At 40.0% G+C, this 16,658-nt stretch overlaps 2 protein-coding genes across 3 annotated transcripts in view; both read left to right on the top strand.

Moving 5' to 3' along the window:
• LOC125234265 (actin-binding Rho-activating protein-like) overlaps nt 1-16,658 on the top strand; it is a 75,397-nt gene that overhangs the window by 36,097 nt on the left and 22,642 nt on the right. The window contains exon 2 of the mRNA XM_048140477.1: nt 16,196-16,332. Coding sequence (XP_047996434.1) covers nt 16,196-16,332 — 137 coding nt within the window. The remainder of the gene's footprint in view (nt 1-16,195; nt 16,333-16,658) is intronic.
• LOC125234264 lies at nt 1,982-5,856 on the top strand. 2 transcript variants are annotated; one of them, XM_048140476.1, is made up of 2 exons: nt 1,982-3,255; nt 5,204-5,856. In XM_048140476.1, exons 1-2 carry the CDS (start codon nt 2,960-2,962, stop codon nt 5,247-5,249), a joined length of 342 nt encoding a protein of 113 aa, XP_047996433.1. In that variant the 5' UTR covers nt 1,982-2,959; the 3' UTR covers nt 5,250-5,856. Both variants share the same exon structure in this region; 1 of them encodes a protein (XP_047996433.1).

The raw sequence follows: 16,658 nt of genomic DNA, 5'->3' as shown, positions 1-16,658 counted from the left end.
GTCACGCTTCACGCAATCTTTAAAGCACAGCATTGGCCGTCCGACCGGTCTCTTTGCATCTGCAACCTCTCCCAGTAGGATTTGACGTGGTAAACGAGTCTGCTCCATTCGATACACATGCCCGAGCCACCTCGGCTGTCCAAAATCAAAGCCTAGCAAGTGCATTTACCGAAATTTTACAGGAGAGGCAAACAAAGATTTTGTTAAAAAAAATTAGTACCAAAGACCTTTTTCTCACAAGACTTGGTTTTATATAAAGAAGTATAACTTGCTTTACAAGACAAACTGTTGAAACTAAATGTATGTGTCTATTTAGAACTTTTATGTGCCTTACTAACAATTAATTACAAAAAAATAATAGTATTGTTTCGTCAATTACAAAACAAAAAGCTAGCAAGTGGTCTTACCAAGTATTTTAAATGGTTAATTTTCGCATTATCCCGGCATTTGCCACGGCTCATAAGAGCCTGAGGTCCACTTTGACAACTAATCGCAAGATTTGGCGTAGGAACTAGTTTTTACAAATGCGGCTGCCATCTTACCTTCCAACCCGAAGGGTAAGTAGGCCTTATTGGACTTAGTCCGGTTTCATCACGTTTTTTCCTTCACCGAAAAGGGACTAGCAAATATCAAAATGTCGTTTCGTGTCTGATCACATTATAATATTTGTTTGATGGGATCATAATAACAAAAGGCAACATTATTAGACAATTAATTAAATTTTATGCATAAAACAAAAATCAGTCATCGGGTAAACAATAGGCTACTTGACCCTTTTTATAGTTTGTCTTATAGCATTACTTACTATCCAATTAACGGAAAAAAAATATCACTATATTTTATTATGGCTTATAAACCGCAAAAAAATATTTTTAAAGAATACGTTTACGTAATATTTCAGGCAAAAACAACATCAGCCATGTCATCTATAAATTTTCTGTGAATGAAGTAATTCAGTGCGAAAACAACACTTTCTGACAATTTAAGTACGAGGCATAAAGGTATTATGTAATGTCAGCGATTGATTTGACATGAATTCTATGAGGTCACTACACGGCCAACAGAGTTTTCGGTGGCCAAAAAAAATTTATTCACATTTTTGAATTAAAAATACGTAGACATCGTACATATTTAATAGGTACCTACCCAAAATATTACAGAAGACAATTATTTATTACGCCAAATTAGATATGAGTCTAGTAGCCTATTCGCCTCCAGTTTAAAGATCATCCGAAAGGTCATTAATTGGCAATCGACTCCAAAAATCACGCCTTGTTTCTGGCATTAAAGGCACTAATTTTGCAACTAGAGTGTCCTTTTTTTAACACGATAGTTTCATATGTAACACACGCCATATACTGCACATCAACAACCTGTTACAAGCACTAGGTACTACTGGCAGTTATTCCTTTAGGTAGATTGGAAAGGCATAATTGTTAGAACTATTTTAAGTTGCTCCCATCGTCAAATATATATAAGTAGGTTAAGTAGGTACCTACGTAAAATAGATCGCAAAAATAATGTTAAAAAGCATTCCGAATGTTAATACCTCGATCCAAGCCCCATTAAAACATCACAAATAAAAAACCACAATTCAGCACCACAAACACTTTTGCGATCGCCACACACAATATTAAATAAGTATAATATCACGGGCTAAAACAACGAACATAATGAGAATGACTATCTAAAAGCAGCTGCTAAAATTCGTCTCCATCGATCACTTTTATTCATCATGCGTCCGCGCAGCAGCGCAAAGTACGACAAACTAGAAACTTCAGGTTGAAACTCGTTCCCTAAATTCGGATCCCGAACGGAACAAACGCGGGCCCCGCGGGAACGGCGACCGTTTGAATTCAAACTTCACTGATTACTGACTTGCTATGTTTTATTTATTGTTATATTAGTACAGGTGCGATATGTTCCCTGTGTCCAAGAGAATTAAATAAATATTAAATATTGGAGACAGTCGCGGGTCGCGGGCGGTAGGACCAACAACAAATACTCACGTAGTTAAATAATAAATGTTGAAAAATGGCACTAAAGGACAGTGAACAGTTTAAAAAGTTACTTACAAGTGTATTAAAACCTTTTGAACGTAGTATCAGTGAAATAAACAAAAAACTGGATAGTTTATCTAATGAAATCAGTGAAATTAAATCGGTTATTTTCTCAAACAGTACTGAGAGCTCCTCGAGCAAAGTGGTAAACAATTACAAACTTAACTCTGCGCCCGCGCAGCCAGCTCCGGTCGCAACGAACAACACGTCAACACCTACTAGCCGTCCTGCTCCCACACTGCCTCCGACCCGTGCACAGCGATCGGCCGCCGTGAAAACGAAAGAGAGAATAGCATCTCAGGCAAAACAACCGACCCGGGCGAAGCGCACCGATCTGCCACCGAAAGATGACCCGCCACGGACAATGGTGGACGATAAAATAAATATGACCGCGGGTAACTGCTCTAACTCGTTAACGGTAATTGATTCGCTTACAGACCCAATTGACTCAGAATTAGACGACCCAGAACCGTCGATAATTACTAGTAAGCCCGCTGAAAATGTATGGGAAACAGCTCAAAGTCGTAACAGTCGTCGAAAAAATCGCAAAGCTACTGTATCGATTAAAGGAACCGCAACAGATACCTCCTTAAAAGGAGTAACGATACATAGGTATTTACATGGATGTTATTTCAGTAACGACACAACACCTGAATCCGTGATAAATCACCTAAATAGCGTTCATGGTGGTGTCGACTATACAGTAGAAAAAATACCATCCAAACGGGACAGTTATAACTCATTCAAGATAGGAATCCCCAGCGGTGTGTATGAAAAGTTTTTATCTACATCAGTTTGGCCTCTAAACATTAAAATCTCCGAATGGCAGCCGTTTCTCCGACGCAGGGAGACCATGTCTCCCTCCAACACCCCCGCACCAAGTGAAAACAAATGATAAAATGCTTGACGTACTACACTTAAATATTAATAGATTGCATAATAAAACGTACAAACTAGAAAGTGAACTGCAACTTCGTGATAAGGTTGACATTCTGTGCTTGTCCGAGCACTGGCTGGATACAAAACAAATAACCTCTGTTAACATAGTCAACTTCCGTCTGCGGGCCCACTACTGCCGACCGTCGAGGATGGGTGGAGGAGTCTGCATCTACGCCAGCCCCGAGATCATCACAATGGAGCGCAAAGAAATCACTAACTTGTCTGTTGAAATGCAGTTTGAAGTGTGTGCAATCGAGTGCGTTGGCCTTGACCTTATTGTTGTTTGTATATATAGACCTCCTAACGGAGATCTATCCCTATATTTATCGAAGTTAAATGAATTATTAAATTTAAATGCTATACAAAATTATAATGTTTTAATAACTGGTGACATGAATATAGACTTATTAACGAAGAATAATACGGTTAAGGATCTACTAGATATTATCAAAATAAACGGATTCAAAAGCCTTATCAATGTACCAACAAGGATAACCGAATACTCAAAAACGTGTATTGATCACGCGTATTCTAATTTAACTAAAACTAGCATTGTTAACGTATTTTGTCATGACTTGCACTTATCAGATCACTTATCTGTAAATGTAATTTTGAATATATCTACAAACAAAATACAATGTAAACAACACATTTTAAAAAGAATGTTTTCACACAGTAACAGGTTGGACTTTACACGTAGTTTAGACCTTTATGATTGGGATTGTCTATTAGCAAAAAACTGTTGTCCAGTTAAAAGGTTTGAATCTGTATTAAACGTTATAAAGCATTATTTTGAAGTACATTTCCCTATAAAAAAACAGCCTGTTAAAACAAATCGCGATGTTTGGGTTAACGAACTTGTAAAAAATAAGCGAAATAAATTACGCAGACTAAAAACTAATCTTGCACATAACCTTGATGATCACGAGTCACTTTCAGAACTTTTAAAAACAGAACCATTGTACTGGGCACTATTGAAAGAACTACGTAAGGATTATATAAATAGGCAAATTTCAAATAGTAGTGACAATATGTGTCGTAGTGTTTGGCGAGTAATTGCTGACGAAACATGCAGGAAAAACAAGACTGGGAACCGCGCAATAGACATACTGATAAGCCGGTCGGAGGGCGAGTGCGAGAGTGCGCGCGCATCTGCCGCTGCATCGCTACTGAACCAGTATTACGTTAACGCCAACGTAAACAATTTTAAACCATGCAGTGCAACTGCTTGCGAATATTTGAGTGATTATCTGGACAAAACACCTCCTACACTTGTTTTTACTGAATTCACCTTAAGTGAAATGATTGAGTCTATAAATAAAATAAAACGAAAATCTTCGAAAGACATTAACGATATGTCAACTCAAATTCTTGATTGTTTATCGCCTGTGGTTGTATCGCTCATTCTATCTTTGTTTAATGAGTGCGCAACCGCTGGTGTATACCCTGATGTTTTAAAGCTAATAAAAATACAACCGATTTACAAGGGGAAAGGTGAACAAGACGCACCCAAATCATATCGCCCGATATCCCTAGTGCCTATCATCTCAAAAGTTTTTGAACACCTAATTAGCGTGAGACTGATGAAACACATACATTCAAATAGCTTGTTAAATAGTCAACAATATGCATACCAGCCGGGAAGGTCAACGACGGACGCTGCGCGGGACGTCGTGTCGCGAGTGCTGCGTCACCTCGAGGACGCCCGACAGGTCGCTGCCATCTTCTGCGATCTGTCGCGCGCCTTCGAGATGATTGACCACTCTCTCCTCCTAACTAAATTATCTCGGTATGGTGTAAGCGGCGTTTTTCATCAGACAATTGCATCTTTTTTAAATAACCGACAACAATGCACGTTTGTCCACAATTCCAGGTCCAACCTAGAGTCAGTAGGTGATTGTGCGGTTCCACAGGGATCAATTGCTGGTAACAACCTATTTTTGATCCTTGTTAACGACATCACGAGCGCCTGCCCTGGCTCAGAATATATAATGTTCGCTGACGATACGTGCGTCATTGTCCATGCTGATGATTTCGAAACTTTAAAAATAAAACTTAATTATGTAATGAATCAACTAGTCAAATGGTTTAAAGCTAATGGAATGATATTAAATTTGGATAAAACGAACATCGTTCACTTTCAGTTAAGAAACACAATTAAAACAAAATTAAACATAGTTCTCAATGACACCCTTATTCCTCAGGTTGATACAGTTAAATATCTCGGTTTTGAAATCGATGCCGGGCTGACATGGGGCCCCCACATCCAGTCGACTTGCGATAGACTGGCCTCTGCCTGCTATGCGCTGTCCAGGTTAGCGCCCAGTCTGACTACTGAAAATCTCAAAATGGCGTATTACGGTTATTTCCATTCGATCCTTACACAGGGTGTTGATCTCTGGGGCACTGCTGCAGACCGGGATAGGGCGTTCAGGATGCAAAAACGCGCCCTCCGTATAATCGATGGTAAACCAACTGACCACCCAGCAAAATTGTTATTTAAAAAACATAACATACTAACTTTACCTAGTATATTTGTTTTGTCGGCTTGTATGTACGTCAGAACAAATATAAATATGTATAAAACTAGTGCACCTATACATACTCACGACCTGCCCCCCCGCAGACCTCCCCTTCTACTTGTTCCGATGCGCCGGCTTGCTAAATCACGACGGTCACTTGGTGTAATCGGACCAAGGCTTTATAATTCACTTCCGTCTAAATTAAAGGACTCGAAAAGTGACTCAATTTTTAAAAAAGACCTTAAACTATTACTCATTAGTCATGCTTGCTACTCGATTGAAGAATTTATGTGTATAATAACAACCAAGGATCGTTGACCCAAAATTGCACTAAAAAAAAAAAAAAAGAGCAAATAATTGTGTTATATTAATGATATTTAAATTTTAATTGTGTAAATTATTGTAAATTTTGTATATTATTTTTGACCTGTAAAATGTACTTTTATTTTATCAATAAATTAAAAAAAAAAAAAAAAAAAAAAAAAAAAAAAAAAAAAAAAATATTTGAATTCCTTGTTCAACCCTTCGGCAATTTTTTAAATTTAAAACCTAGTATGGGACAATTCCATATTCAAAAACCTAGTATGTTCCGTTTACAAACTCAGAAACCTAGTATAGCATGCACTTACTAGGTTTTTGGACTTGAAAATGTTACTTACTAGGATTTTGATTTTGATATTTGCATGTAAGATATGCACTTGCTAGGTTTAGAGGGTTCCGTAACTTTGATTCTAATTGAGATAGAAATACAGGTGTTTTTGCATTAGACGCAGCTCAAAATTTGAGTCTGATTGATTAAAAAAACGTATTTTGACAAAAAATGTCCCTTGCTAGGTTTTGATTTTGGACAGCCGACCTCAGTCGCCTCTTCTTTAGTATGGCTGTGATACTAGGAAGCTGTGCCTCGGCTAGAACAGACTCGTTTGTCACGCGATCCTTCCATGTGATGCCCAGTATGCTCCGTACACAGCGCATGTGAAAGGAGTTCAGCCGGCGTTCTTGTTTTGCGTACGATGTCCAGGTTTCCGCTCCGTACAAAAGTGTACTTAGGACACATGCTTGGTAAATGAGCATTTTCGTTTTTACCGTGAGATGTTTATTGTCCCAAGCCCTTGTACGGAGCCTCCCGAACGTTGTGGCCGCTTTGCCGATGCGGGAATCGATCTCCGCGTCAAGCGAAAGATTGCACGACACAAGCGAGCCAAGGTAGCAAAACTTGCTGACCACCTCTAGAGGTACACCGTTAAGCACGATAGTTGGCTGTTCTGAACATCCTTGCGCTAGTATGACGGTCTTCTTGGCATTAACCGACATGGAAAAGAGGTCGCACGCTTTTTGAAATTTGTTCATGATGGTCTGCAGTTGAGACTCACTGTGAGCGACGAAAGCAGCGTCATCAGCAAAGAGAAGGCTATCTACAAAAAAGTCCTCTCTATGTCGTTTGGACTTAAGCTTAGCAAGATTGTACATCTGACCATCGGCTCTTGTATACAGGTGTATCCCCTGTAGATCATCTCCAAAAGCAACCTTCAAGAGTACAGAAAAGAATATTCCGAAGAGAGTAGGTGCCAGTACACAACCTTGACGAACGCCACGGCGTACGTTGAAGGGAGCTGATGTTTCGCAGTTGTGAAGGATTGTGGCTTCCATACCCTCGTGGAATGACTGCACTATCTTCAGGAGCTTTGGAGGGCAACCGATATTGACAAGAACCGAATAAAGCCCCTCTCTACTCACAGTGTCAAAGGCCTTGTTGAGATCGACAAATGCTACGATAAGAGGACTGCTTTGCTCCCTACACTTTTCCTGTAACTGTCTGAGTGAAAAAATCATATCGACAGTTGACCGTTGGGCCCGAAAACCGCATTGTGCCTCTGGATATACGCAGTCAGCCAGCTTCTGCAGTTTGGCTAAGGTAGCCCTAACAAAAGCTTTGCCGACTATGCTGAGGAGGGATATTCCGCGGTAATTGTTACAATCACCGCGGTCGCCTTTGCCTTTGTAAAGAGTGACGACATTAGCATCGCGCATATCCTGAGGCACGCAGCCTTGTTTCCAGCATTTGGTCAGGTGGTTATGAAGGACAGGAAGGATGCACTTCAGCTTGACGATTTCGGTGTACACTTCGTCTTTGCCCGGACTTTTGCCATTTTTTAGCTGCTTGACGGCCAGGTAAAGTTCCTCTATGGTAGGTGCGGAGTCCAGCTCGTGCCAAGTGTCCAGAGTCGGCATTAATCCTGCAGTTTCTGGTTGAATGTCGACTGGGCACGAGTATAGCTCGGTGTAATGTTCCACCCATCTTGCCATCTGACGGCTGCTGTTTGTTATGACAGAGCCGTCAGCCTCTTTTAGAGGGGCCGTCTTTTTTGTAGTAAGTAGGTCCAAGAGCTCGCTTAATACCCTCATAAACACCACCTATGTTTCCAGCGTCTGCGCTCGCCTGAATTCCTTGGCAGAGTTCTGTCCAGTATGCGTTTGCATAAAAACGAGAGCTGCGCTGGAGTGAGGCTTTCGCCTTTTTGAGCTCTTCTCGTGCAGAATCACAGGGATTAAGGCGGAAATTTATGAAAGCTTGCCGTTTCAAGTTAATAAGGGGAAGTAAGTGCTCCTCGTTTTCAAGTATCCAGTCGTGAGACTTTGCCTTTTGATAACCAAAAACCCTCCCCGCGGCATCTGTGAGGAGAGACTTAATCATTTCCCACTCGGCTTGCGCTGATACGGAACTGTCCCAATTCGTAATTTCGTCACGTACTGCAGCACTGAACTATTCCACTGCTTCCAGGTCCCGGGTCTTAAAAAGATTAATCCTCTTTCGGTCAAGAGGCTTAGCAGAATGGATCCTTTTTGGGACTAGTCGGACCTTGGTGGAAACCAAACTGTGGTCTGTGTCGCAATCAGCGCTGTGGTACGTCCGCGTGTGAAGTGTTTCGCGCAGGTCTCTTCTTCTAGTAAGGGCAAGGTCCAATTGATGCCAGTGTTTTGAGCGGGGGTGCATCCAAGAGACTTTTCGCATCCATTTTCCTTTAAAAATGTATTGGTGACGCATAGTTCATACTTAGAGCAGAACTCCAACAATCGTTGTCCGTTGTCGTTGAGCTTACCGACACCCTGCGCACCTAGGCAATCAGGCCAGTCAGTATTATCCTGACCGACCCTAGCATTGAAGTCGCCCAAAATATGTAGCCTGTCGGATGGGCGCACCCCGCGGAGTACTTCATCAAGCTGATTGTAGAATTGATCCTTAGCCTCGGATGTGGAATGAAGCGTCGGTGCATAAGCGGAAATCAAGGTAACATAGCTGCTTTTTATATTAAGACGCAAGACCATGATGCGCTCAGATACACCTACTGGTGTCTCAATAGCATCAATAAGTTGATTACGGACCGCAAATCCTACACCATGCTCCCGTGTTTCCGTGGAACTCTTGCCCTTCCAGTAAAAAGTGTAGTGAGCTTCCCGTAAAGAGCCTTTGTCTTCAATCCTGGTCTCCTGTAAAGCTGCAATATCGACTTTTAACCTATTGAGCTCCACGTCGATATTGTAGGTCTTTCGCAGATCTTGTGCGATATCAAGGTTTTCACAGGTATTCGGAAAACCCGTCCTCATTGTTCGGACGTTCCATGTCGCATAGCGCATGTAGGAAGCGTTGATATTGGGTTTGAATGTTTTGTTTTGATTCTGAGCAGGTGGTCGGTTTTACAGCGCTAACGTCCGGCTGTTAAGCTTATGTTCTGTTCACCCAGACAAAACAAGTTAACGCTGAGGCGGATCAGTACCTTATTGGTCGAGGATTGCTCAACTTGAAGCAGGCGGTAACTGATCAGTGGACCTTCGATGGATCCTCCTACTGTCGGGAGTGGCCCCTGGCGCCCGCACATACGACGCCTATTCGTGCGGGCTTATAACCGGTAACTGCCACTCCCCGTGTTGTTTCCCCCCTGCACGGCAGGTGGGCGAAGTGCCCTCTCCGCGGATGCTGCTGCGCCTGGGACAGACGACTTTATGGCAATACGGGCTTGCCCAGCACCCGTACCACCCACGTTCCACAGGAATGACGAGTCAATACGTGTGGTGTCGGTTTGGCCGCAGGTGCCTGGCTTGCGTCTAAACGGTGGCTCCAGATCCGGGCTTTATATTAGTTTTCCTTCTTTTTGGAGACTCGATGTCATCGTCTCGGGGCTTAATCTCCCATACGAAATACTTTGGCCCTAATCCATTAGTCGCCTCTTACGACACCCACAGGAAGAAAGGGGTGGTGTTATTCTCACCCGACACCACACGGTCATCTATAATCTGACACTACTACATGAAATATACTAGTAAAATGACGAACGACTTCTACAATGTACAAATCTGCAAACCAGCTGGGCCATTTTTTTTTTTTTTCAAAGTTGTCCACCCCACTTTTTTGTAGCATGGGTATTTTTTACGCGATTCATACTCAGAATCGAGAGGTCTTTCAATCCTGATAGGAGAAAAAAAATGTCCCAAGATATCCATACCTACATTTTTCAAATTCCTTCCATTCCGTTACCGCCATACAAAATGTATGAAAAAATGGTAACGGAATGGGAAAAAAACCTTGGGACACTTTTTTCTCCTATTAGGGTTAGTAAGAGCTCGCGATTCTGAGTAGTGAGTGGAAACCTCATAAAAAATTCCAAATCCAAAAAGTGGGGTGGACAAGTGGACAACTTTGAAAAACCTGCAATTCCAAGTATTTTATCCTACGCATTTTTGCTTGTCCATACGTATATTCTCTATTTTGGCATATCGTTAGTTGTTAACTAGTTTAACTACTCACTACCGATATGCCAACAACTCAATATGTACTTTGGAAACTTGTTAGCAAACGGAAATAGTTTCAGAGTGAGTTAAAAGTTTGATTCTCACAGCAATAATTTAGAAATGTGTTTTATAAGTTTATTTGGTTGTTAGTTGTAAATATTACACTGGTACGAATTTTAATGTTACTGTTATAAGCTAGCATTCTATCACTGCGATAAGTATCTCAATTTAGGTTTCCTGCAACCTTTTAAATTCCGTTCCGTTTCCGTCAACCGAATCTTTTCACTAAAAAAAGGCGCGAAATTCAATTTTTCTATGGAATTAACCATTCGCCCCTACATTATAATCATTTTTAGGGTTCCGTACCAAAAAGAAACAAAAGGAACCCCTATGGCGCCGCTCTGTCCGTCTGTCTGTCTGTCTGTCACATTATTAAATATCTCGAGAACTACTTATGCTATCGCTTTGAAATTTGGAATACTTATGAACATCGTTAAACTCTACATATGGAAAGTATTATTTTTTTAAATTTATTAATATTAATTACAGAAAATGGCCAAAATGAAAGGGGGGCAAACTGTAAATTTGAAGTAACTAGGCCAAGTGGGATATCGTTAGAAAGAGCTCAAACTGTACATATCAAAACTATTTATTCAAATTTTTTGGTTGTGGAAAAAAAATGTTTTTTGAAGGAAAATGTAAAAAAATAATACCCCCCCCCCCCCTTATCTCCGAAGTTTGCCAACATAAATTTATGATATTTCCACCAAACATGGCTACTATAATGAATAGTACAGGAAAATAAAATCGTTTATTGTACCTGTATTTTTTAACAAAATAATAATGAAATTACCTGCTTTCAAATAGAGGCAAAATGGTTAAAATCGGTTCACGCAATAAACAATAATCATCCCATAAAAATCATCTTCCATACTGGCTCGCGCGCATTACTTTACTCAATTTTCCGATAGATCTCGCTGAACGTTGAACGCTCATTTCCTACATCGCGTTTTTCCTGATATAATGAGGTCGGTTCAGGAGCGTCCTTGCAACATGTCGTAAGTCGTAAACTATTGAAATCAAAATAGTCTTGATTTTATTTGGACGTTGTCTAACAGTAAAATTGTATATTAAAATATTACTTGTTATGTGGGAAATTGAGTCTCGAGGGATTTAGTCGTCTGTAGAGTTCTATGAATAATATTTTGACGATTCAACTATTGAAAGTTTGTACAGAACCTTCGGTAAGCGAGTCCGACTCGCACTAGACCGGTTTTTTTAAGTGTTATATGGCTCGTCGATGATTCCGCCAACGCCAATGTTTAGAAAGGCAAGTGCAGACAATTGGCCGGTGAACCCGAAACTTTTTTAATCAATTGGCCGCCTTTTTTAGTGCCGTAATTTCGTTGACCGTCTTCTATAATTGCTAAGAGCAGCACTAAAACTTGAGCAGTTACAAGTACTCTGTCTAACCATTTTGTGAATACAGGTGTGAATTTTTGTACGTATAGAATGTGTACCTATTGTCAAAGAGGATCGAGTATTATAGAGAGTTACTGTCGAAGTAAAATGTGTAATCACAGCGCTTAGACTGCCATCTCTTGACACAGGCTTATAACTTTTGTACCTCAGTTTTGACAATTTGGCCTATATTCTTAGCTTGATTTGTGTTAAAATGTCAAATATTAATATTAGCGCCATCTAGTTGAGCGTACCCCAACGGTGTAATGCCATCTAGGCCACCGTACCTTTTTCTGTATGGTACTGAGGTACGTTTTTTTCTTAGACTTTATCTGTCTATAAGGAGTTATATATGTCTGTGCTATTGTTCACATCGACTCGATCGTGAATACCCGTCTTAAGGTTTGTCACAAAAAGTTGTTCGCTTAACGACCTTTACTTAGGACCAAGGGGCCTATGTGTAAGGAACTTTGTAACCGGGTTCGAAATAATTGTTCAGTCGAAACAATAGTACCCGGTCATGAACCTATCAAATACCGAGTCCTTCGATATTATGTAACAATATCTAAAATGATTTTAATTCAGCAGTTGTCGAAAAGTTTGTACATAGCCACGGAGCAAATTTTAATTGATCCTATCATGTTACCAACATTTAGTCGATTATCGTTAGTCGACTATCGTAAGATACCTATATAAGTACAGGATAATTGTTATAATAAAGAAAATATAGATGCTATAGAAGGTTAATGACGAAATAAAACTTAATTCATCAAAAAAATATTGGTAACAAAATAGGAATAAAAAAAAACAAATTTAACTTTTTCCTTAATTTTTGTACAAACTTTTTGAGAACTGCTCAATTATAATTGGACTAGAAGTCTGCGCCGATACAAGTTTGTAAGTAATAAAGAGAAAACCTTTTTCAGAAAAAGCGTAACACTAATGTCTCCAAAATATTGACCTCTTTGAGTCATTTGACTCAGAGTCATTTGTACTTTCAGGCGTTATTAATGGACAAAATTTTTAACTTGTTTATGCAATAATGATTAGCGTAAAACCTGGCCTTATGAAGGTTTAAACTACCGTCTTGCAGTAATGCAAGTCAGATAGCGTCACAATCACTTACGGCCCAGCCACGACATTGGTCTAAGCGCGACAGCGGTGAGCGGCGGCCATACGTGCGAATGAAAAGTCCCGTCGCTGTGTCTCGCTCCAAAGTATGGCCGCCGCTCACCGCTGTCACGCTTAGACCAATGTTGTGGCTGAGCCGTTAGGCACAAGCCTGAGTGGACGCCCGGAGCGGAGCGTGCAGCTTCAATTGTTTGACATTCACGCCGCATGCCCCGCCCCGCTGCACGCGCAATTTGAGCGTAAACCCAGGGGCCGTAACCGAATGGCATTTCTGCGACGCAAAACGCCGCAGAAATGTAGTCTGGCTCTGTCGCGCCAATACTCAAGAGCGATAGAGATAGAGATAGCTACGAAAGTGAAATTATCGTGAGCGTTTCGTGAGCGTTTGTGCATTCGGCTACGCACACAGGCCTTACACTTACGCTCCGTAGCGTATCGTAAAAATAAAATAAAGTTTCTATTTCTTAAAAATAAAATAAAGTCTTTATTTTTTTTATCGCTCTTCCGTATTGGCGGGACAGAGCCAGTTGCGTTTCGATCGCTGCACAACGTAGCATCAACAATAGGCGAGACGACTAAAAAAAACTAATTAGTCCGTCAGTTAGATTATCAAAGAATTTTAGACACGTATTTTTTCTTTTTTCTCGTAAACGAAAAATGACGACGGTACAGTGCGTTGAAGTTTCACGCCTAGGTACAATTTTTACATAGAAGTGACGTCACAAGCCCCCACTCCGGAATTTTAATGCTCTATATCTTTGCATTTTCATTAATTAGAATAATCGAAAAATATGTGTTCAGTATTTTTAACCCCGCACCCAAATCTCAAGGAAGGTGGTTCTCATCTGTATTTTTTTTTTATTTTTTTTTATGTTTGTGCCACGATATCTCCGTCGTTACTGTACCGATTTTGAAAATTGATCGAATGTATGTATATGCATACAGATTGGTCCCATCAGAACCCAGTTCTGATGATGGGATCCTGGAGAAATCGAGGGAACTCCTCAAATCTGAAAGACATTTTTGTGTTTTTATAAGAACAACATGCATTTACGTACGGAACAGTGACATTTGGTGCAGTGGAACTGCTGATGATGGTCAGAACGGAACACCTCAAATCTGAACGGCACACTTATAGTGACTTTGGTATTTTTATAAGAACAGCATGCACTTACGTCCAGAACAGTGGCATTTGGTGCAGTGGAACTGCTGATGAAGATCAGAACGGAACTCCTCAAATCTGAACGGCACGCTTATAATGACTTTGGTATTTTTATAAGAACAGCTTGCGTTTACTTTCAGAACAGTGACATTTGGTGCAGTGGAACTTCTGATGATGGTCAGAACGGAGCTCCTCAAATCTGAACGGCACACTTATAGTGACTTTGGTATTTTTACTTTCAGAATAGTGACATTTGGTGCAGTGGAACTTCTGATGCTAATCAGAACGGAACTCCTCAAATCTGAATGGCACACTTATAGTGACTTTCGTATTTTTATAATAACAGCATGCATAGTTCAGAATAGTGACATTTATTTGTTAGGAGATTTCTTCTCTTTGTTATGCTTACATATTGAGTTTTCAAGTCAAATTCTGTCAAGCTGTGTTTCTTATATGTAATCGCCTAATCGATATCGGATTCATGAGGATTGAGGAAACTCCTCAAACCTTAACGGTATACGTTTATTCAAATTTGTGTTTCCATCAAATAATCAAAGATTTATATATTAAAAGCTGTTAAAATATTACCTAAGTACAAATTTCTACATAATCCAACATTCGCAGAAACCCCAAGTACCTTTCACCAGAACCCCAAAAGCGACGTTTTTTTTTCTTAAAAATTATTAGACGATCTAAATGACGGACTAAACAGAATACCATTTTTTTATGTAGTCGTCATATATATGATCACTTCATCTAGACCAGCAGGAGAAGGTCGCTGACAAATCTTTTTCAAAAACTTTTGTGACAGGCTGAATATTTTCTTTAATTTCGAATAGGACCCTGTTTATGACAGCGACATTGTTCGTCGTTTAGCCCAAGTAATGCTATTGGATAGATACTGTGGTCGTTCAGCGCATCTATTCTGGTCTCAGCCTCGTTGCCAAGTCGTATTGATTTGCGATGGACATTACCGCGACAGAATTACGTGCTAATAAATGTTGTCGATAGAAACGGCTGCTACTCTGTAAGAGATTTCAATTAAAATGTTAGTGGAGGAAATTGATTAAGTACTTCGTAAATAAATCTCGTAATTTATTTCAGGATGTTTATAAATAACAATAATTAGGAATTTAATACACAAGCAACGTCCCACACTCTCTTAGTAAACTCATTAAGGCTCTGATTGTATCGACATTAATTGGTTAACCAATCAAATATAAAAGAAAGCGGATAATATGTCACTAAGACCCACTTGCACCAACCAACTTAACTCAGGGTTAGTGGGCTGTCATCTGTCAAATTCCATATAAAATGGTGGGGTAACCCTCGGGTTAACTCTTCTTTTTCGTTGGCGCAAGTGGCCCTAAGCGACTTGCTTTTAATCTCCTTATTTGGTGGTGAAATCTTTTCTTTTACCTTCCACTGGTTTAAGGAGCCTGTTGAGGGTAGATTATATTTACATTTATTGAAAGATCTAAAAATACCTACACTGTAGTTTATGTTTTTGTAAGAACTTGTATGTATTTATGTACTCGTATATGAATAACTAAGCACCTTACCCGGATTTGACCTCGGCTTGAACCACTGGCAGTCCTGCCTGTTCGCAAGGTCAATAACCCATTACTTAGGCTAGACGAGTAGTCAATACCCTCAATTTCAATGGAAATCAATATTACAATTTATTGGATAGGTTTTTCCTAAAATCGCTTTTCGTCTTTCGGTACAATAAGTTTTCATATAATAAGGATGCTATACAATTGACTTTGATAAAGGAAGATTGGAAATCGAGGACGTAACCGACTTAGTGCATTTTATTTCGACTAAATGTCGTAGACTTTCAATCTAATATTCTCTCGTTTCAAATCATCATAACTTTTCCTTGTGTTATTTTTTTATATTGCCATAGCTAAACGCAAAAACGACAGAGTGTTATAAGTTTGACGTGGTTATTTCTCTGTCTGGCATCGTAGCTCCCGAACGGATTAACCGACTTAGATTTAGTTTTTTTTTTGTTGGAAAGCTGAATTAGTCGGGAGTGTTCTTATGTCTCATGAAAATCGGTCCACTACGTCAGAGTTTTTTTTCAAAATCTTATTTTTGTGGTTATTAACAGATCATTTTTATTTCAGAGTTCATCTTTGACAAACCTGATCTCGGCGTTCGACACAAAGGCACAGTCACACACGGAGGGCCAGAAAATATGCGCGTTCAGCGGACAGTTCGATAAAAGCATCAAACCTACATTCTCGAGGGAAGAATATGGAAAGTAAGTTATTTTCATAATTTTAGAACTAAACGGAACTTAATCGCGTAAACACTTACATTTATATTTGGTCCGACGTTTCGAACATCACCATTATATTTGGCTCGGCTACTATACATACATACAATCACGCCTGTTTCCCATAAAGGGGTAGGCAGAGCACATGAAACTGCTAAAGTTACAGTGCCACTCTTGGCAAATAAGTGGTTGAAAGAAAACGAAACTGTGACATTGCAGTGACAGGTCCAGCTACCAGTTTTTCAGTTTCGGCATTTTTGCGGATCCTCCAACTGCCATCGTCTCTTTTAACCCTGCTGGACACCCAAAAT

Source organism: Leguminivora glycinivorella, chromosome 15 (assembly GCF_023078275.1).
Source record: "Leguminivora glycinivorella isolate SPB_JAAS2020 chromosome 15, LegGlyc_1.1, whole genome shotgun sequence".
Lineage (NCBI taxonomy): Eukaryota > Metazoa > Arthropoda > Insecta > Lepidoptera > Tortricidae > Leguminivora > Leguminivora glycinivorella.
This window is presented reverse-complemented; position numbering and strand designations above follow the sequence as displayed.